The 20,718-nt window shown below is 49.3% G+C and overlaps 7 protein-coding genes across 7 annotated transcripts; 3 read left to right on the top strand and 4 right to left on the bottom strand.

Moving 5' to 3' along the window:
• Positions 1–1,131: 1,131 nt before the first annotated feature.
• On the top strand, positions 1,132–2,843 carry LCP9604111_5508 (MFS transporter; the record flags this gene model as incomplete). The annotated part of the gene is made up of 6 exons (XM_039073326.1): positions 1,132–1,242; positions 1,301–1,321; positions 1,370–1,427; positions 1,483–2,153; positions 2,203–2,305; positions 2,359–2,843. 6 exons carry the CDS (start codon positions 1,132–1,134, stop codon positions 2,841–2,843), a joined length of 1,449 nt encoding a protein of 482 aa, XP_038928470.1.
• Positions 2,844–3,271: 428 nt separating this feature from the next.
• LCP9604111_5507 (agmatine deiminase family protein) lies at positions 3,272–4,483 on the top strand (the record flags this gene model as incomplete). Its single annotated transcript, XM_039073325.1, has 1 exon — positions 3,272–4,483. The coding sequence occupies one exon, from the start codon at positions 3,272–3,274 to the stop codon at positions 4,481–4,483; it is 1,212 nt and encodes a 403-aa protein (XP_038928469.1).
• Positions 4,484–5,885: 1,402 nt separating this feature from the next.
• LCP9604111_5506 (type III PLP-dependent enzyme) lies at positions 5,886–7,356 on the top strand (the record flags this gene model as incomplete). Its single annotated transcript, XM_039073324.1, has 4 exons — positions 5,886–6,126; positions 6,190–6,585; positions 6,650–7,210; positions 7,265–7,356. 4 exons carry the CDS (start codon positions 5,886–5,888, stop codon positions 7,354–7,356), a joined length of 1,290 nt encoding a protein of 429 aa, XP_038928468.1.
• Positions 7,357–7,935: 579 nt separating this feature from the next.
• LCP9604111_5505 (putative clock controled protein (Ccg-8)) lies at positions 7,936–9,496 on the bottom strand (the record flags this gene model as incomplete). The annotated part of the gene is made up of 2 exons (XM_039073323.1): positions 7,936–9,134; positions 9,244–9,496. 2 exons carry the CDS (start codon positions 9,494–9,496, stop codon positions 7,936–7,938), a joined length of 1,452 nt encoding a protein of 483 aa, XP_038928467.1.
• Positions 9,497–10,798: 1,302 nt separating this feature from the next.
• Positions 10,799–15,169, bottom strand: LCP9604111_5504 (RNA dependent RNA polymerase; the record flags this gene model as incomplete). The annotated part of the gene is made up of 1 exon (XM_039073322.1): positions 10,799–15,169. One exon carries the CDS (start codon positions 15,167–15,169, stop codon positions 10,799–10,801), a length of 4,371 nt encoding a protein of 1,456 aa, XP_038928466.1.
• Positions 15,170–15,883: 714 nt separating this feature from the next.
• LCP9604111_5503 (putative amino acid permease) lies at positions 15,884–17,744 on the bottom strand (the record flags this gene model as incomplete). Its single annotated transcript, XM_039073321.1, has 5 exons — positions 15,884–17,123; positions 17,185–17,345; positions 17,395–17,401; positions 17,466–17,523; positions 17,576–17,744. 5 exons carry the CDS (start codon positions 17,742–17,744, stop codon positions 15,884–15,886), a joined length of 1,635 nt encoding a protein of 544 aa, XP_038928465.1.
• A 607-nt stretch (positions 17,745–18,351) lies between these two features.
• On the bottom strand, positions 18,352–19,624 carry LCP9604111_5502 (aromatic alcohol reductase; the record flags this gene model as incomplete). The annotated part of the gene is made up of 4 exons (XM_039073320.1): positions 18,352–18,729; positions 18,803–19,129; positions 19,192–19,476; positions 19,541–19,624. The coding sequence occupies 4 exons, from the start codon at positions 19,622–19,624 to the stop codon at positions 18,352–18,354; spliced, it is 1,074 nt and encodes a 357-aa protein (XP_038928464.1).
• Positions 19,625–20,718: the final 1,094 nt, after the last annotated feature.

Raw genomic sequence — 20,718 nt, 5'->3', positions numbered from 1 at the left:
CCCCCCCTCCACCCCCCCCCCCACCCCCCCCCCCCCCCCCCTCCCCCCCGCCCCCCCCCCCCCCCCCCGCCCCCCCAGTCAAACGAAGATGACGGCGTACGCAGTCTCCCGCCAGTTCGCTACATTTAGAGAATTCTATTCGCTTAAATTTATACTTTCTTCAGTTAATCATGGACCCAACGAGTGCCAATCTCCTGATAGTTAGTAACCGCTCAAGGTATGTTGGAAGAAGCCAACGTCTTTTCAAACTGATGTAAACAGACCTACTCCGTAACCTACAAAGTAGGATCGGGAAATAACGTCGAGGCTCCTATTCTTGCGCTCCATTTATCACGGAGATATGCGCTTCATCGTGACAGATTGGCTAGGCCGATGGAATCATGGAGTAACTCAGTTCATCTACATTCAGTTCATGTTTTACCGCGCAGTCCCTAAGAAGCAATGTAACGAAACAGCCAGGAACTTGATAGATGGTGCAGAAGAGCTAAGAGAGGAAGAAAAAGAGCCTGCTATGTCGTATAAGTGGGATTTGTTGAGGGAAACTGCAATATTTACCATGGCTAAAAATGGTGGACAGCCCAAGTTCACGGCCTTGGATATACAGGCTACTGATTGCAAGTTACTTCAGCACAGCGCGCAAAGACTAGCTCGACTACGCAATAATAAAAACCGCATTGCTCAAATCCTCTCGAGATATGTCATTGCGTTTCACAGAGTTGGTTTGTGGCCAGAAATATATTATGAAGACACCTGTCCGACCTAGGGTTCCGGCAGTTTCCCTCTAAAATGTTGGATTTGAGATTGATAATAGGCATCTATATTCATTATAACTGTCAAATTTATATGTTGTATGTGATGCAGCAACGTCATTCACACATCTAAGCCACAGTGCCCCAGAGATCAGCAGTGATCTGAGCATCTCCCTTGCAGTGTCTAGCGCAAAAACAGATTGTAAATGCAGCTGCGGAGTACAATTGAACACATCAACGAGAATCTTTACCCAATTGCGGTCGCTAATGCAGATTAAGTTCTAGACTGCATACAGAAAGAGAACATTAAAGAAGAACAAGCCCACCTATTCAACTCATATCCTCATACCATTCGCACAGTGTTTGAACTAGGTCACTAATCATGACTTGGTCGAAGCCATTTTTGAAGCTTCGCGACCAGCGACCGTGGCTGCTGCCGCTAAGGTCATCGCAATCCTTTATAGTGACGACGATTTCTCTGTCAATGTTCACGGTATCCTCCCCGATCCCCTGTCCAGACAAACTAAGCTTCAGCTAATCAAACTCATAAGGATCTCTTTCTCTACGCTATGGTACACATGCTCTGACTAGTACCTTTGATATTTACCTGACCGCTACAGATTGTCCCCGTCATGCCGCAGGCATTAGTTTTACGAGCTGGGGTAGCATTCGAAGACAGTACGAAGATTTACGAGGACAGATAATCATTTGCTAATAGCCTCTCTTTTGATAGGAGAATATTGGAACAGTGTCCTCCTCATCGCCGAAGCCGTCTCGGCATTTACCTGCTGTCCGATGTTCGGATACATACTTGACGTCTCTGGAACACGCCAGGGCCCCTATCTATCCGGACTCGTGCTGTTGTTCGCATCTATGGTAATCTTGACAGCTTCGCACTCAGTGACATGGTATATCATCGCCAGGGTGCTTCAAGGCGCAGCAACGGCCATGGTCTCGGTAGCTGGTCTTTCAATTGTGACAGACGCAGTAGATAAAGCGAGTCTTGGACAGATGATTGGGTATCTTGGCACCGCCATGACACTGGGCTTTATGTCTGGTCCACTGCTGGGCGGACTAGTTTACGAACTTGGAGGATTCTACGCCGTTTTTGGTATGGCTTTCGGAATCGTTGCTCTTGACTTCTTTCTTAGACTCGCTGTTGTTGAGAAGAGGATTGCTCAACGTTGGCTGTGTCTCACTGATGGCGAGCGGCCAACCCAGGAGAATGGTTATATCCCCGAGCAGCCGCCATATGGAACTTTTGAGACTATACGCACTAGGGATACGATCACGGAAATTTCTAAGAGTAGTTTTGCGCTGGCAAAGATTTTGAAGCAGCCCCGGGTTCTTGTTTGCCTCTGGGCAGTTACAGTCGGCGCTCTTGTGGTCTCGGCATTCGATGCGGTATGGAATTCAGTCTTTTATATTGGAATGTACTGACACTGCTATATAGACACTCCCAATATTTGTGGAGAACACATTCAACTGGAATGTTTTAGGCGCTGGGCTTATATTCTTGCCAGGTGCCGCAGCCGCTATTTTCCAACCTTTTTTTGGTAACTGACCTCATATTATCATACTATGTTGCATGATCTGACCTACTTTCTAGGATTTCTATCTGACCGTCTTGGTGCGAGAGTGATCACATTCGCAAGCTTTGCCATTCTAGCCCCGAGTCTGATCTGTCTTCGTTTCGTTGAGGAAAACTCACCATCCCACATAGGTCTTCTTTGTGTGATTCTGTGTCTTGTTGGAATGTGCATCGATTTAAGCGAGCCGGCCTTGATAGTGGAGATGCAGCGTGTCCTGGATGACATGGAAGCTGGAGACCCGGGGGTCTTTGGGGGCAGAGGTGCCGTGGCTCAAGCTTTTAGCTTAGAGAATATGGCACATTTTGGCGGTTTGGCATTAGGACCTATGGTAGGTGGATTCGTGGAGTTCCGATACGGTTGGAAAGTTATGACTCTTGCACTGGGAGTTCTTTCTGCGGTTACGGCTATGCCTATGTTGTGGCTCAGTGGTCCTATGGAAGAAGTCTCCTGGACTGAGTCTGCCGATGAGGAGATGGAACGTGAACCCCTGCTGACGGAGTAGCATGCACCATGCTGTATATAGTAGCACAAACGTGGCTTTTTATTGCATTTGTTTTGAGACCATGAGAAGTGAGATGAGATTATAATTTCTCTCTCGCACCACTGAACGTGAAGTCTAGCTATTCGGTCGTTTGGGTATTTCGTATTGACATACAAACCCTCGCTATATATATTCCTCTTAACATCTCTTCCGCCTGAATCCTTTCTATATATCCGAAATCATGTTATCTCTCGGTGATTTTAATGGAAATACCACTCCGCACCAAGAACACAACTTCGAAACTGTGAGTAACATGAGGCACTCATAGTTACACGAAATAGATGATGTGCGAGAATAATGAGGACGAAGGCAACCGAATTGCATCTTTAAGAAGGAGAGAAACTCCAGCTTGATACGAGAAGGGCGAGAACTCACGAGCGACCATCAGCATGAAGCTATTCGAGCGATTCCGCAAATTTCTGTCGAATCTCTATACTACTACACGTACCTGGTTCCAACCCTCTCACATCAGCAGTAATGAGAGCAAAGTTCAAAGCAGCTACATCTTCCCGGCAGAGTCGGAGCCTCATGAAGCGACAATCATGGGATTACCATCTCGATGTTCCCTACCCCCCGATCAGTTTGACGCCATGTGCAATGAATTAGCTCAACTAGCGGCGGCGATCACTGACTTCGAACCGGTTCGGCTATACGTGAGGCCCGAAGACATCCCATTGGCCGAGTCCCTAGTCCAGACTTTCGTGAAAGACGCAACAAAAATATCTATCATCCCCTGTCCAATCAACCACTGCTGGGTCCGCGACACAGGCCCAGTCTACGTGCGCGACAAGATAGGCGCATTCCCGAATCGACGCTTCGCAATCAACTTCCGCTTCAATGAATGGGGCGGGAAGAAACCCGAAGACGACGGAATCTGCTGGGGTCAGCGATGGCCTGTGATGGACAAGAAGGCACTACAGGAAAACACCAATTTTGCGCGGTGGGTAATGGAGCACGATCGCAAGCCCGGCCCCGTTACGCAGATCGAGACTCCGATTCGCGCCGAGGGCGGCGGGCTCGTTACCGACGGCGAAGGAACGCTGCTTATCACGGAGAGTAGCATTGTATGTGATGTGCGCAACCCGGGGATGTCCAAGGCCGAGATCGAGACGGAGTTGAGGCGGCTGCTCGGGATTGAAAAGGTGATCTGGTTCCCAGGACGGCGCAATGTTGACATTACCGACGTGCATATGGATGCTGAGGCAAGATTCGTGCGCCCTGGTGTCATCGCTTACTCAAAACCACATCCTATTGCGATTGACCTGTGGCAGGAGCTGTCTACGGAGATCCGAGAGATTCTGGACCGCGAGACAGACGCTAAGGGTCGGCGCTTGCAGATCCACACCATTGAAGAGCCGGACCCACGAGGCTTGGTGAAATCCGATCACGACGAACTAGCGGCGAGTTATGTGAATTTCTATTTTGTTAATGGAGGCCTGATTATCCCCAGATTCGGTGACGAAGAAAGGGATCAAAAGGCGCTGGAAATGTTTCAGCGCTTGCTCCCTGAGCGGGTGATTCGGCAGGTGTATGCCAACGCCATCCCCCTTACTGGTGGGGTGCTTCACTGCGTCACTCAGCAGGTTCCTGTAATGAAGTGAGGACCAATGAGTAGAAGGACGTGGCATTGTGAAGGAGGTTGGCTTTCTAGTGAATTTAAAAATAAGATTGGTCTTCAAGGCTTTGTCAACGTGCATACACATTTTAGGTCTGGGAACGGACAAAGTCTTACTCAGACATCGCACAGCATATATGGAAGATATATTTGAAGCGGATATTCCATTTCCCGGTCATTCTGACTCCAACTAGTCTGTGAAACCAAAGTGTTCGGGGCTTGAGGAAGCTCCAGCGGGGATTTCAATATTATATGTTATAAGGAACACCCATCTATAGACAGCTGACACCCTAGAGGTCATAGCTAGGTAGATCTCATTTTGAAAGAAGCAAATATACGAGTCAATCCCAGAGCTCGAGGCCTCCCAAGTTCGACATGTGTTGCTTGGTGCATCCGATGTGTAACCGTATAATAGCCCGAGAAAGCCGATGAGCATAGCTAAAGCACCAAGATCGAGGCCCTAGCGGAATAATCTGGGGTGGAGGTCTCGAAAATAACTCATCTTCGACTGAAAGAATGCTGGGCATTTCTTTTTCTAGGGCTTTCAGCTGCTCCCCAATAGATCGACGCATCACATCTGGAAATGGAGTGGTTCCTGCATGTCGAAACTCAACAGTTTCTATGACATAAAAAGTATTGAATGCGTTGCTATCAAGTATACTGTTCATTCCACAGAGACACAGACATTAGTTCGATTCCACATTCCCGGGGAATATCAGTCACCTTCGCAATTCAGCTTCGTATTCTAAATATACTATTACCATCGTTCTGGTCACACTATCCAATATATTCAGTGTAGATTTGACCTTTATGTACTTGTGTGGCGATGTTACTCTACTCCGTGCATGCATTCAGCTCCACGCCTTCACTCGACCCTGTAGGTCTCCACCATAATCCACATAATAGCTGCTATTGAGCTGATCACGTCCGATATATGGAGTACTTCATCCCCAACATTGAATCGTGCAGGATCAGCTCGATCGATCTAGCACTAGTTGCTGATCTTCACCCAGAATACGAAAAGCCCTACATAGAAAACAAGACGTCAACTTCAGGAAATATAATTGGTTCCCTCACAGGTTAACTGGAAAGCAAGGCCTTTATCCGTGCGACTTATTGCTTATTCCTTCCCGTGAGATCCAACGTAATGCAGAGTTTCAATTGCGTGCAAAATTGCCTTTTAACGGCGTTTCTTCACCTTTCACTTCATCCGAGCTTCTCTAAACGATTGATTCGCAGTGTTCACCGAAGAGCGCAGTGCAGCACTCGAAAACATTCATATACTCCAGGACTTTGTATTTTAGTCCGACACATGTCTTGTAATGCTGTTTCAGTTACAGAACTCTCCGTTTTCCCCAGTTCTTCTCGATCGACTCCTCTCCACAGTCATGGCCCTTCTCCCTGCTCTTAGTGAAACTGCGCTCACTAGCAAGGTTATACATGCAACCGGATATCGAAATCTCCCACCAGACGAGCTAGTCGACCTCGCAATTGAGAGTCACATTGCGCGTATAGTCAAACGCTCTCTCGTTGGCAGTGACGAATCATTCTTCATCGCCGATTTGGGCCAGGTACTTCGACAGCATCGTCGTTGGACCCAGAACATGCCCGGAATCCGACCGTATTACGGTACAACACCCCTCTTCTAGTCCGTTCCTATTTTTGGAATAGAAAAGTAACATCTTCCCACAGCGGTCAAATGCAATTGCGACCCAACCTTCCTCAAAGTCCTCGCAGAACTGGGGACGGGGTTCGACTGCGCCTCCATTGAAGAGATGCGCGCAGTTCTCAGCCTCGGTGTAGATCCAGCCCGGATTCTGTTCGCCAATCCCTGCAAAGCACCCGCCGCCGTAGCTTTCGCACGCGATATTGGTGTCTTGCGGACAACATTTGACAATATCGACGAATTGGATACTATCAAGGCACACATGCCGGAAGCTCAGCTGTTGCTTCGGATCTACGCGAATGACGAGGGTGCGTTCATATGTCTGGGCGAAAAGTTTGGTGCGCAGTTGGATACGACCGAGGAACTCCTTTCAAGAGCTTGGGAGCTTGGATTGAATGTGATTGGTGTGAGCTTTCACGTTGGTAAGCACCGGGGTACTTCGGACTTCTTAGCTGGTCAGATGTATTGACCATCCTGAACTATTAGGGACGGGTGCTATCAACCCAGCGTCATTTTGCAAGGGCATCAAAGATGCACGTCTGGCATTCTCACAAGCGGAACGTCTAGGTTTCCACCCCAAAATTCTCGATATCGGCGGTGGCTTTCAAGACGATTGCTTCGAGTCTATGGCGCCTATTATTCGAGACGCAATTCGGTCGGAGTTTCCAGCTGGTATCACAACGATCGCAGAGCCAGGTCGGTTTTTCGCTCGTAGTGTGTATACTCTTGTATGTCGAGTGATTTCACGTCGCCGTCAGCTTGGGAGTGCTGCTCGATCTGGTGTTCCAGACATGCTTTATCAAAATGATGGCATATATGGAAATTTCATGAATGTGATTATGGAGAAAGAGATCATGGTTCCTTATTTGGTCAGTAAGAAAGCCAGGGGGTTCTTGCATAAACCCAAATCAGGGGATGCTTTGTGCATCCCCCATCGGTACTCGATCTGGGGACCGACATGTGACAGCACCGATTGTGTTGTGCGCGAGGTGACGCTTGATTCTGAAGTCAAGGTTGGAGATTGGCTCAAATATAAAAACATGGGAGGTGAGTATTGCCATATTATATTGGTCTGGATTTTCAGAACTGACTGAGTTCCAGCATATACAAGTACCACTGCTACCCAGTTCAATGGCTTCAGCAGCACCTATGACACATTTTATGTCAACAGTGAAACGTTGCCTGACTATTAGCAGGTGTTTTGGTGTTTCCTCAGAGGGTATTTGTGGTCTTGAAGCCATAGGATGGGGTGGCCCGCTCGAAGAGCCCAGTGTGGATAAGCTTGAAATGATATCGATCTAGAACGAAAAGGCAAACATAGCGGCCCATGTGATTGACGGCCCTTTGAGTATGTTGACAGGTCCGGGCCGATTTAGCCAGAAAACATGTGTTCAGCAGGCCCCGGCGATTTAGATCGCTTACACGATCTCCTGAAAATCTCAAGTGTAAATTGATGAATAGCCTGCATTCATTCAGCCTGAGCGCGCAGCCTCTTGCGCATATCTATACCGAAAACCAACATCCATAACTATAATAGTAGGATAGACAATGATTGCACGCTTAAACAAACAAACACCAAAGTTTCCAAGGGGTTTCCTATCACTCCAGATGGAATGAAGATAGCAGAAAGGATATCAATCATGAGAAGAAAAAAAAAAAAAAGAAAAGAAGACCCCAGATAAGAGAGAAACAAGAGAACCGCCGAGATAAGAGGCAAGAAGTGACAGAAATTATGAATATGTAAAGAGACGAGAGGAAGCTCTTGGACAACGTCATACCTTTGCCATTCCAGACATCGGGACGTCGTCCTGAATCGCATTCTCTGGCAGAGACTCCTTGACATCCATGTCATACGGCTGAGCGTCGGAAGCAGACTCGCCCTGCTTCTCTGTCATGGATGAAGCTCCGTTCTCGGGTCGTTTCCGGCCAAGCCGCTCGCACCAGTGCTCAGCACTGACCAATGTGTCATTGACGACGCCGCTGACTTGCGCCATCATGTCTAGACCCTCTTGGGCCAGCACCAGGATGCGATGGGCACTGATTGTGGCATCAGAGGAGGCGGCTGGAGAGTCTGGTGGTGGCTGCGATGTGGATGCAACCTGGAAGCGGTGCGGTAGAGACGTCAGGTGTCGACGCACTAGATGGCGGGCATTCTCTGGCAGAGCACCTCCTGCATACTTGGAAACCACATCCACTACCTGTTTCAAGGTAGATAACACATCGGCCTTGACGGCCTGAATGCGCTGGATAAGTAACGAGGCACTTTCTTGGCCATTGCCCCCTGCCTCGATATCCGACTGTGATCGTGCTTTTTGGTTTTCCCACTCGTTGACAGCACCATGTAGTGCCACAATGGACTTGCCTAGTCGGCCATTTGCCCATCGAAGCCAAGTCAGACAATATTGCAGACTACGTAGCGATTCCTCGCTCATGGCGACTCCGAGTCCAGAGGTCGAAATAACTAGTCGGCTTTGCCATGTCGGTTCAGTACGTCTTCTTGGTTTCTCTTCGTAGTGAGGAGACCTCATTTCGTCGTACGGGGGGAGCGACTCGGCCATGGAGAGATCGGACGAGCTCCGTGTACGCGGTGGGTGTCCCTTCTCCGCATTCATCGTTCTCGGCGACACACCCTCATCCATCTTTCGTCGCTTTTTAGTGTGTGAATTTTCGCCTGTAGAATCTCGTCGCTGTAACGCCCAACGGAGACCGCTCTCGACACCAGTTTTGCGGCCTACCGTACCGACGGTGTTCGCGACAGGTGATCCGATGTTGCGCTCGATGAACTCAGCACCGGACTTGAATCGCGGTGAATATGATTTCGACGTGGCGTAGGCAGAAACTGAGCCGTTGATAGCAGAGGAGATAAGTGGATGGGAGGAAGTCAGCAGAGACAATAGTGGCTCTGGCGGTGGTGGGTCCGGTGAAGTGATGGGGAGGGATTGCCGCGTTGTTCCAGGCGTTTGTCCAAAATCTATTGTTGAGATTAGTTGAATGTCGGTTGCACAGCCATCCGAATCCAGTGAAAACCGCAGTTGCGACACTTTTAGTGGGCCGGTTCGGGGATATCAGAGCCAACGTACCGGAGCGAAGCCCCTCAAGGGCCTGCGCGGCCTCGAGATCATCCATCGATAATACACTGGCAGCTCGACGAGACCGGTCTTCTGGGTTATCGATATCCATCATAGATGGAAGACCATTATAATAGGGTGGAGCCGTAAGTGATGAAGTGAGGTTACTTGTATGCGCGGAGGGGTGTGAATTGGACGATGTCAGAGCTGTGGCGTTATTCTTTCGGGCAGGTGGTTTTGGCCTAGCGGATTGGGGGGGTTCCATGGCGGGTCACAGATCGTCCATAGAGAGAGAGTGCAATGAACCTCAAAGACGTCGGAGTTTCGCATCGTATCGTCTTTCACGTGAAAAAGCGTCACTTGTCCACTAGGCCCAATTAGGAAGGAACATTGAAGGTGAGGTAATCACATTCCCACGGTACCTGCTCGGCAGTACATTCCGTTATGGCCGCCCATGTACCTTTCCTCATCACATGCCAAATCTCCAGGTGTTCCTTGCCCCAACACACTCGCCTCCTTTCGCCCCTCTTGGAACTTCAATCTTACCGAAAATTATTTACTTGATTCGATATGAAAAGTCTGAAGTGCCCAACAATTTGCCCTGCGTACGATGGGCGCACTCTGCACCTGCCTGTAGGGCGTTTCAATAGAGGATTTCTATTCCGACGAAGTACGATGTACACCCATCGCAACGCATACTATTTATTATACACGATAAGAAATACAAATGTCCTACGGAGAAGACGCCGTGGTCCCCGAAACAAGGCACCTAAACCCCTCCAAGGTTTATATGTTTCCATTTTTATCATTGCCAATGTATGTCTCGTATCCCTACATGTGCTAGAATCTACTCGACAATCCGAATACGAGAACAACTCGGGTTGCTCTTGATCCCTGACACCTTCCCTCCATGAACTAGACGTTGAAATTCTAGTTATGCATCGTGTTCGGTTCACCACTTCGGTTTCACCTCTTTTTTCCCTCTCCTCCGTACGTTGTACGCATACAATGTACAATGTAGATGGACAATGTCCCGGAAGACTTTGCTCCGTCCTATCACATGTCTACGGAGTACATGGAAGGAAATTTATTGATCTTTGGCCTACCGGTACGAGATGTACTTACGAGCCTGCTTTGGGTGTTTTATTATTGGGCACAGCACCAATATGATCCTTCTTTCAATGGATTTATAAGCCCAATCTTATATTTGTTGGGCCTGGTTCGGCATATCGAGCTTGGCATGTGATGTGGGGGCCATTGACATTTGGAGACTAGGATGAACTTTCTCTATGGAGTACTTGATAGTGTTTTGGAGTCTTTAGGCAAAAGTCTGATGGTATGATTTGTTCAAAGTATTCTAAGTCTTGACAACATCTGACGGGGGACAACGCTATATATCGACTCCAACACGTGCAAAACAACAAGGTATCTCATGCGATGTTCAACAGTAACAGGAAAAAATATCGCTCAGAATCAAAATGGGCAGATCAAATACAGGGTCGCTGGCGTCACTCGTATCTTATTCGATGGACAGTTTGTCCTCCAATCCATCATCGTAATGACCCCTTTAAAAGGATAGCATGGCTTCAATGGCATCTTCGTCTTCATACTCATCTACATCATCGGCGTCATTCCCAGGCAATGCATTGGCCGTGATATGTGCCACCATTTTCTGATTCACTCGGTAGCAGGCGATCACATCATTAGTGACAAGGCGGGATGGCGAGACGGATGCCTTAATCTCGCACAATGTCTCGCCAAAAGCGTGGAAGATAAACCGGGAGTTTGGGCATCGACGGTAGGCACATGAAGCTACCAACCGTCGCCACTCATTGGGGCTGTTTTGCCAGGTGTGGATGAGCGGATGTCTGCCCGTCTTAGGAGGAGGGAGTGCACTCGCATTCTCGGCAGCTTGACGTGATATGGGAGAGAATTCGTCAGTAGAAGCAGAGTGTCCTTGGTTCCACTGCTGGTATAGTTCGTTGATCGCCCCTCGAACATCAGCGAGGGCGTTTTTTAATTCTTGATTGTGCTCAGACTTGGTCTTCGATGCTTCATCTGCTTCAATCCACGGACGAACGAGGTCCTCATCGAGCTGGTTTTGGATATCGTTCTCGGGGAACGCCTCGTTGAGACCAGAGAGAATTCTGTGCAGCTCCGACTTTGCGACGTTGAACTTGAGGAAGTCAACAATGTTCGACGGTTTGGACTTGCGCTCTGGGTTCCGATACGCGGGAAGCGCTCGTTGGTTAGGGCTAATGGTCTTGCGGTATTCTTTCCAGGCTTGCTCTGAGAGATGAACTCCACCTTTCCGGCCATCGACAAGATGACCCAAGAGACAGGCCAGCTCTTTCGCCCCCGAAAAGTCGACTGACTCATCGTATGCCAGTTTCTCATGCTCGACAGTACATTGACCTAAGTTTGAAAGGTTGAGGTTGAAAGAGAACGTACTTTCCAAAAAGTCCTCCGTCGAGTTCAGCGAAGCCATCGGGACGGAGTGTTTCGTGAGCCCGTAATGCTCTGCAGTATATTCATGCTCGGGCATCGGGGAATTACGGAATCTCTCTACAATCATTTGATCCCAGCAGATCCACGGTCTATCACCATCGTAATCTCCTCCGGATAGCATACCGGCTAGAGGGAAATCCCCTGTAGTGGGAAAGACAATCACGTCTTTAAAATGACGTAGCTCAGTCTTACACACGGCTCTACGCCGCTGAATATCAGACGGCAAATGGGCTGGAAGTCGGCCGACGAGAACATCTATCCCATCCAGGAGGTTGTCTTCAAACTGGCCCTGTGGATCCCGCCAGTTATTGGAGAAGCCAAAGTGGACTTCGTCCGGCCCAAGAACTCCATATGGGTCCGCAATGCAGTAAGCATACGTTGAAAGAGGGACCTGGATTTTGAGTTCTTCGACATGTCGCTCAAGAAGCCATGTCAAGAATTTACGGATCTTCATCCGAAGGGGAAAGAAATCGCGCGGAGCAAAGCCAGCCTCGGAGAAACGAATAATGGACTCAGCATCACTGGAAACCCACTGCTCTAATCGTCGGGATTTGCCAGTTCCGTCCTCGCCGGAGGGTTTGAGCTTCTGAAGCAGGGCTCGACAAAGCACGGGGCTATTTGATCGAAGAACCTCAAGGAAGTCGTCGTAAAGACTCTGCACACCATCACGGGTGAGTTTGGTAATATACTCCTTCACGTTCCCTCCATATTCTAGAATTGCAAGAAGCTGGATATTAAGGTCAACAGGGTGCAACGGCTTAGCCCAGTTGACTACTTCGAAGGTCAACTTCTCATCGTCCACTTTAATCCATTCCTGCGGATGGGGGTCATCGTCCACTTCAATCCATTCCTCCGGATGGGGGTGTATTTTCAACTGCGAGTCCGAGATCTGAATCCAGATATCATCATCGTTCACAGTAGAGATACTAGATCTGTGGGAATCAACCATCCAAAGGCCCTTGGCGCCTGCTATTCTGCCCTGGAAACAACTAGGTGTGGCGGTGGTTATGCCCAGTTGGTCACAGATTTGGTTCGCAAGAGTCCTCGACATCAAAGCACATCCATCATTCATAACAGCCCGGGTTGGATCGTCTCTCAAACGAAGCACTTGCGTCGGCTTTAACTTGACCGTCGCAAATGTCTTCGACAAACCAAGAGAGATACGCTGGAAGAGCTTGCAGTTGCTTTGATTCGCATTCGCAGTCTTGGGCATATGCCATTCCAGCAAAGCGTCTACACTCATCGGAGTATAGTTATCACTTTGCTGTCGGGGAGGGGCCACCATTGGTAAACGGAGCCCATGAACGAAGTCTTCGCCATCAATAGCGAAGAACTCGACCCGGAACCGAGGCTCAGCCTTGACTTTTCGCTTGGTCTTTATTTCCTCGACATAGAAAGCCCGCCACGTCCTTCCGAGGCAATGATGATCATTCCGCGTGAGCCAGGTAGCAATACTCTCGCGAAGGACAGATGGGTAAGCAGGCTGTTTCTGATGGCTGGGAGGCCGATCAGCGGCTGGAATGGTAAGAGTCAGGAATCTATCCGAACCAAATCTTCGGTGGAACCGACACGTCCGCTCTGGCTTGAGCGGGTTAAGTCTCAATTTGAAAATACCCGACTCGGTGTCGTCACACCAGTCCAAATCTCCTGAGAGTATGACCACCTCCGAGTGCTTATCTGATTTGAAATCACCAACAGCAGCATCCCAGGCCCGACGGGGCGATTTCTCTGGCAGCGGATGACCATAACGTCGACCAAGCCCGGCGACCCATGACCAGAAATCATCTTGAGTGTTGAAGGTAACACGGTCGCCAACGAGTATCTGTTTGAAGGGAATTCCCCACGCACGTCCGATACGTTCCAGCTCATATCGGAATCGCAATGGGATTTTCGCCGAGAAGGATTCTTCTCCCGAAAACGGGCCGTAGGACAACAGCTCACCAATAAACTCTTGTTTCAGGGCATACTCCGTCTCGGCGGGATCGGCAGCTACCATCATGGAGATAGCAGCAGCATCCACGCTTCTTTGCATCTCTTCGCTAGCCATATACCCGACAATCGAGTCTGCATAGGTTGATTGGGTATCCATTGGCTCGGTCATTTCTGTTGCGACAGTATCGAATGATTGCATCATGCTACTATCGCGAGACATAAAGACCGACGAAGTAGTCGCTGCAAAGCTGGGAGCAGGTGACTCCGTCATATTGTTGCGCTTCGATTCATCGGATACCGCGCTAAGCTTTTCAAATAAAGAAGGTCTTTTGAATTCGATATCTTCCCGGGGAGGAGAAGTTTCTTTACTGGGGCTGTTGCCAAACCCAAACGATCGAAGATCCATCTGCTTCAATGGCGATTGGGAGGGTGATTTGACCGATTTGGGGGTTTTAGAGGTTTTGGATGGCGACAAGACAGATCCTGGGTTCTTCGCGGATGGTTGCGCACCCCCTGCAGTCTTCGCTGGCGACAAAGTGCTCGTCAATTCCCTAGGAGGGGGAATATTGCCTTGGGGCTTGGATGGTTGTTTAGTGGCCGCTCTCTTAGGGAGCGGTTGGTGTGTATGTACCGGTTGCGCCTTTGCTGGCGGAGGAAAAGTCCCCGAATACTTCGCCGGAGAATGAAAATTCTCTTTATTATGTCCCGGCGACTGAATCGGTCCATCCTTCTTTGTAGGCGACGGGTGAACTTGAATTTTCGTCGGCGATGCGATTCCTCCCGATCCCCACGCAGGAGATTGAATTACACGACGATTATTGACCGTAGCTCCATAATTCTCCTTCGGCCCTCGAAAGGCAGCCTGCACCATCTCAGGGAATTGCAAACTCCCATCCGCATTCTTCCCCAGCGGCGACTGAGCCAGCACAGACCCCTTCACAGGGGAACTCGGCGCGGTATGGAACTCCACGTCTTCATCATCATCAAACCTTTTTTTTTTTAATGATAACTCCTTGGCACCTCCAAAAGAATTAGCGGCTAACCTTTTTTTCGTGTTTACGACACGGCCATTCGCTAACAGATATTCCTCATCTTCCATGAGCACTAGTAGCTGCCTCATGCACCTATCCTTCTCAGGGCCGGTGAGCGAGATCGGAGGCGCCGGTTCCTCGCTGTGGTGTCGTTGGCTGGCTCGGCGACCTGCATGGGTTTGATAAACATGATTCCGGTTCTGGTTCTGGTTCTGGGCGGCCGGCAGGTTCCCGCGGACCCATTCCTCGAGATTGTCAATTAGGCTTTTCTTGTCAACCTTGTTATTGAAGAACAGCGGGCGGATGTGCTTGTAGATCTGACTAGGGAGGCTGGTGTTTCTCTCCCGCGCCGAAGGAGACTCAATTCCAGGGAGGGGAATCTCGAGGCTAAATTTGATGTTGAGTCTGGTGATAAAAGTGCGGAAATCCTCTTTCTGGTGTTGTGGGGTAGTGGGATGGTGGTCCATGTTCATCGGAATGTAGAGCACAGGAGCTCCCATTCAAAGGAAACGAAATTGGCGGTGTTGTGTTGGAGTGTTAGATAAAAGATGAAATGACAAGATTCAACAGCGTCTGGGGGTTCTTGTCAGTCTCATGCGAGCGCATTGCATGGTGGGGTAAACAAACCGCAGATGCATCGGGTTTCCTTATACAGAGTCTCCCAAGAATCAGAATTGAGGATTGAGGACTTGAGGAGACGAGCGTCTTATATCAGTAGAATGTCTTGACTCGTCAATTGAAGTTCAACCTACTCCATGGAGTAGGCCACGGCTGGTCGCTGTGCAGAAGAACTGTTTATCCGCGCCAACTCCGGGTAGATGTTATTAGCGTCTCCACCTGGCCTGTCACTGTGACAATTGTACATCTTACATGTCGAGGATTCGGGAGGATAGCTGCATAGTGGCTGATGTCTTGCAGCTTTCTAGATCAGTCACACGGGCTAATAATTGTGAGACGCTGTTCGCCATACTACATAGTGGATGAGTCGTTATTTTGAGAATTGTTAGAAGTTGAAGCAGGAGTCAGCACCTAGATGTAGGTGTGGAGTACATATTCAGGAGAATATAGCGAATGGTAATTGCTTTTCCCCGTGGATAAACAAAAATGACCAATAATTTCGATCCCCAAGGACGAACCAGAATGACCTATAGAATAACGGCTTCCATGACAAGCAGTTCCCTTCAGCTAGGGCCCCCCCCTCTCTCAATCTCCGGCTCAATCTTATCTGTCCATAGGTCAGCCTCCTTGGGGTCAACGTGTTTACTATGAACAGCGAGCTTGTAGCCAACCATCAAGATGATGTAGACAGGAATACTGATGTACGAGGCAATAAAAGATTTGACGTCGAATGTCCGAACGCCCGAATCGAAGCTGAAGGAGTCAAAGACAATGGCGACAGAGATGAACAAGCAGAGAATGAGAGCCAAACACGTTCCAGGCAGACCGAAGCGAGCTCTAAAGGCTAGAGCTTTGTCGGGAATACCTTGAGCCTTTCGCGCTCGCACAAAAGATATGTGGGTGATGAGAATGGAAATCCATGTCAGAAGCCCGAGCATGGTGACCATGTCCACGAAGTATCCAAAGACAACAGTTGAGTCTTGGCGGACGTTAAGATACGCCAATGTTGCAGTTGACGAGCATACCGCCAAAGCGTAGATCGGGACGCCTCTTCGGGTAGTGCGTGATAGGAAAGCAGGAGCCCGGCGCTTCACTGCGAGGTCGCACATTGCCTTGGTCGCCAGATAGAGATCGTAGTCTGCGATTGACAGGACGAATAACAGTATGAATGCATTCAACATGTCCGGTAGCACGGAGATGCCTGCCAGATACAGAGCAGCAACGAATGCCGATGCGGCAGCCTCGTGATTGGCGTCGCTAGAAAATGCCACAGACACCGAGTCCTGGGGGACAATCATGCCGAGAAGGGTGATTGCTAGAAGATGGAAAACCATGATTCGATAGAAAGTATTCTGGATGGCCCTCGAGGTAGCTTTACGAACGTTCGGGAAGTGAGTCATGCCAGCCCGCTCGCTTCCGATGTACGCAAACGTAGCAGATGACATCGTCGAGCAGGTTATGTAGAACTTCTCTAGCAACGCGTGATGATGGTGGTGAGGGCCGAAAGCACCATGGTACGACCAATATCGAAACCCTTTTCGGTCTTGATCTGGCCCCCCTCCCAGAGCAATGACAGTGGAAAGTATCATGAGTCCTAGCATGACGACAAGCTTGAAGGAAGAGACATAGAACTCAATTCTGCTCGGGAGGCGATGATTGATGAAGTTGAGAATCACAATGACAGAAAGGAAAACCGTAATCCAGATACCGGGGTTGACTCGCTCCGCACTCACCCAATAAGAGACTACCAGCGCTGCAGCTGTGAGCTGATTCGGTGTGACAACAGCATATTTCAGCCAAAATCTAGGGGCGCGGTCAGTAATAAATCAATTAGACGCAATTCTCATCGCGAAGGGGGACTTACATCCAGCCCAAGCTGAATCCAAGTGCAGGATGACAGAATCGAACGGCTTGGTCTGCAACGGTATACGGTTTTGGTAACCAAGAGCCCACCTCACCCAAGGCAGAAAGGACGAGGTAAACGGCGAGTCCGACGATGGTGTAGGAGATTATAATAGCTGCCGGCTACGAGGAATCAATATCTTCGCTCATAAGCTTTTTGGGAATAACGTACGCCGCTCCTGTGTCGGAGTCAGCAAATTTCAGCACAGAAGGAATCCGCTCGGTATAATGAACCAATCTTACATAGACAATGCTCTTCCAGTACCTACCATCAAGCCCGTTCCAATTGCAGATCCAATAGCTGCAAACCTGTGTTAAAATGCAAGTCCCCGTACGAGATGGAGGGTACAGACTGATGATGCTGATTTGACGGGGTGTCAATGACCCGTATATATCGGTGAAGCCTAGGGCATGTTCAATCTGATGAGTTTCTGGGATTGTTTGTGGTATCGTTGGCTCGACGCTGATGGGTCCGAGTTCGCAGGCAGAGGATCGAGATCCCGGTCGGCGTCGCGGAAACATCTCCTATAGGTAGTATATTTTTTAAAAAAGAGGTATGAATCCCTGACTGTTAAGATTAGGTAAAGCAAATGAGTTAGGTACCAGAAACGTGAATCAAAGATCAGAGATCGAGTGGACAGCCCAGATAAGAAGACCCCGGGGAGCCAGGAGGATAGTGATGATGCAAGTGCAAGTATGGGAAAGAACGAGGCACAATTGATTGGGATCAGGATTGGGATATATTTTCTATATGCAGAAATCCCTTCATGGGACAATCGAAATTGAATGGCATAAACAAAAAATAGAAGCATTCCATATGCCAGCTCTTGAGGACTGCCACCAAGCCATCGAGGAGGCACCGAAAGTAGCCAGCGTCTATCAAAAGGCCATAACATCACAAACGCCCAAAAGGGTGTCGACACCCCAGAAAAAAAAAGCACCAGTCGGTTGCATACTGAATTCCATGACCCCGTCGAATGGGGTCAGAGGGGGAGAAGAGAGAGGTCATAAAAGTCTTGTCAAATATTCCCCAATGGCAGCGGTTCCGGGCCGGCGTTTGTCTGGAACAGTCCCTGGGTGAGGTGGAGAGGTAACGCAAGATACGTAAAAATGGTTCCTATTCATAAATTCATCGCGACATGAGCGAGTCGCTCGACTCCGTGCGAGGGAATATGCGCGTGTAGAGGGAATCGCTGGACTCGGTACGCGGGAAGTGTCGTTGGTGCTTCCGTGAGATCACACGATCGGTGTAGACTCCCTTAGCCGAGCCACGAATGACGGACTCAAGATACTCGCGGAAATCTGTCGGTTGGAAATCGGGGTACAGGTCCTGTGTGGTGTGGTAGCCGAGATACTTGGCGTACTCGGGGTTGTTGTCGCCGCGGATTCCCCACGACAGTTGATATTCAGCCAGGTATCGCGGAATGAACTTGATTGGGTCGAAGGGATAGGTTTCACTGGCTTGTCGGGCTGCCACGACTCTGCTGCAGATGGTTTCTTCGGGAACCTGTGCTCCGGAAAAAGAAAAAATCGGTTAGCCACATTGACTTGATTCGGAGCCGAGCGTCTGTGCGACTTACGTAGTTTCGGTCGATCTTCTCCTCGCTCAGTTCCTCCATGAGCTCGTAGATCTTATTTTGCGAGGATACCAAGTTGTAGGCGAGGATCTTCTTGTTCAAAGTGCGGGGGTCGGAAATGATCATCGCCATGTAGCGACCGATGTCTCGCAAATCGGTCAGTGCTGTGGGCATGTTGCCATCACCAATAATCTCATCGTTGCCGGATGTCATGGCGTAGTCGACGCGCCCGGAGGGGAGGCGGGGGTAGGCGAGCTGGTACCACCAGCCGACGTCAACGACGGTGTAGGGAAGCCATAACTGGCGGATCTGGTTGTAGACGATTTCTTTCTATGCGTAGTAAAAGCCTGGTCAGTCCACTGACCCAAAGTACCGTGGCACATTCCTCATACCTCATCACGCAACCACATGATACCGCCCGGTGGGCAAACGGTGATGAAACCACATGGCACGAATCGCTTCACACCGGTCTTTTTAGCTGCTTTGGCGAGAGGAATCTGATCCTGTTGTTCGGCAGGACCGACGCAGCTGATCACCACATCAATACCAGCCAAGGCCTCGATGAGCTGCTCCTCTGGGGCCTTCAAGTCGCATTTTCTAATCTGGCATCCGCGGTCCTGGAGGCGCGTGATAGCTGGCTTTTGGGCCGAGATAGGGCGAACAAGAGCGATGACCTCCTGTTCAGCGAAAAATAAAACAATTAGTCTGGGGTCAATTGACAGCCCTGGAAGCTGAGCTTACAAAGTTACCGGTATCCAACAGCCCGTTGGCGATAGAGCCTCCGGTTTCACCCGCTGCTCCAACGAGCAAAACCTTGGTGGACATAATTATTCAGGTTATTCAAAATGGAGGTAGTAGGGGGTGGGGGGGTTATAAGATAGGTAAGATTTGAAGATGGAGGGGAAGATCAAAAAGGAAGAGAGAAAGAGGAGCAGGGATTGGGTAACAGGTTTAGGACCTGACGACGTTATAAATTCCCAAAGGCTCAACCCACTTTCTCATCCGCAGCGGTGGGTCAGTGGATGTCGTTCCCCTCGTTTTGAGGGGGAAGTTTTTTTCTTCGTCATTATCGTTCATTACATATATCTTAGTGACCTTGGGACATATAAAGCACTTGGATTTGGTTTCTATTATCAATTTCCATCGGTATAATATTTGTATGGAATCCCCTTCTCCTTCACGGGCCGGTGATTCGGGGAAACCCTAATAGGTCGGCGGCGTTACGTCATATGTTACGGCTTCCCGGTCAAAGGAGAATGGGGATAATAATGATGTGTGGTACTCCGTATACACAGATTGTATATACATAAAGGGTACATTTGAACCGAAACACATGTGTCTTTCCATCTGATCAGACGACCAGGAGACCACGGACACGGACTGCCTCTTTAGTCGGACCCGAATGTACCTGGAAGATCCCGTCAATCTTGTAGCTAGCAAAGGCCCCTTTATACCCCCTTGTTCGCCGTGCAGAATCTTGAATCCCCACGTCACAAATCCCGATCTGCGTCTCTCAGGTCAGGTTTCACGCAGTCCACCCCGTGGATGAGAGTGACGAAATGGCAAGGATTAGTCATGGTTTGGGTTTCATTGGTGGCGCAGCGCCTCTCAAAAAAAAACCGGGGGCTTGTGGGAGGACATTGTGCCAATCATCGAGGATATATGGAGAATTCCAAGGGTTCCTATATGTTGGATAGTACTACAATACCTAGTACACGGGCTTTGTAATTGCTTGTGACCTCCCCAAGACCGGAGCCTTGTGAGCGTTCCGAATGGATCACAAATGATACCCTTGTAATGAGCCAAGAGGGGCCAGCCACAACCGGAAGATCTGTACCTGGCGTGTTTTCCCCTCCTTTTCCCACGGTATCAAAAGTTCATGAGCCTTGGAACACATTACTTTCGTTGTTCGCCCGCAT

The sequence above is a fragment of the Penicillium roqueforti genome (assembly GCF_015533775.1).
Source record: "Penicillium roqueforti strain LCP96 04111 chromosome Unknown scaffold_13, whole genome shotgun sequence".
Taxonomy (NCBI): domain Eukaryota; kingdom Fungi; phylum Ascomycota; class Eurotiomycetes; order Eurotiales; family Aspergillaceae; genus Penicillium; species Penicillium roqueforti.
This window is presented reverse-complemented; position numbering and strand designations above follow the sequence as displayed.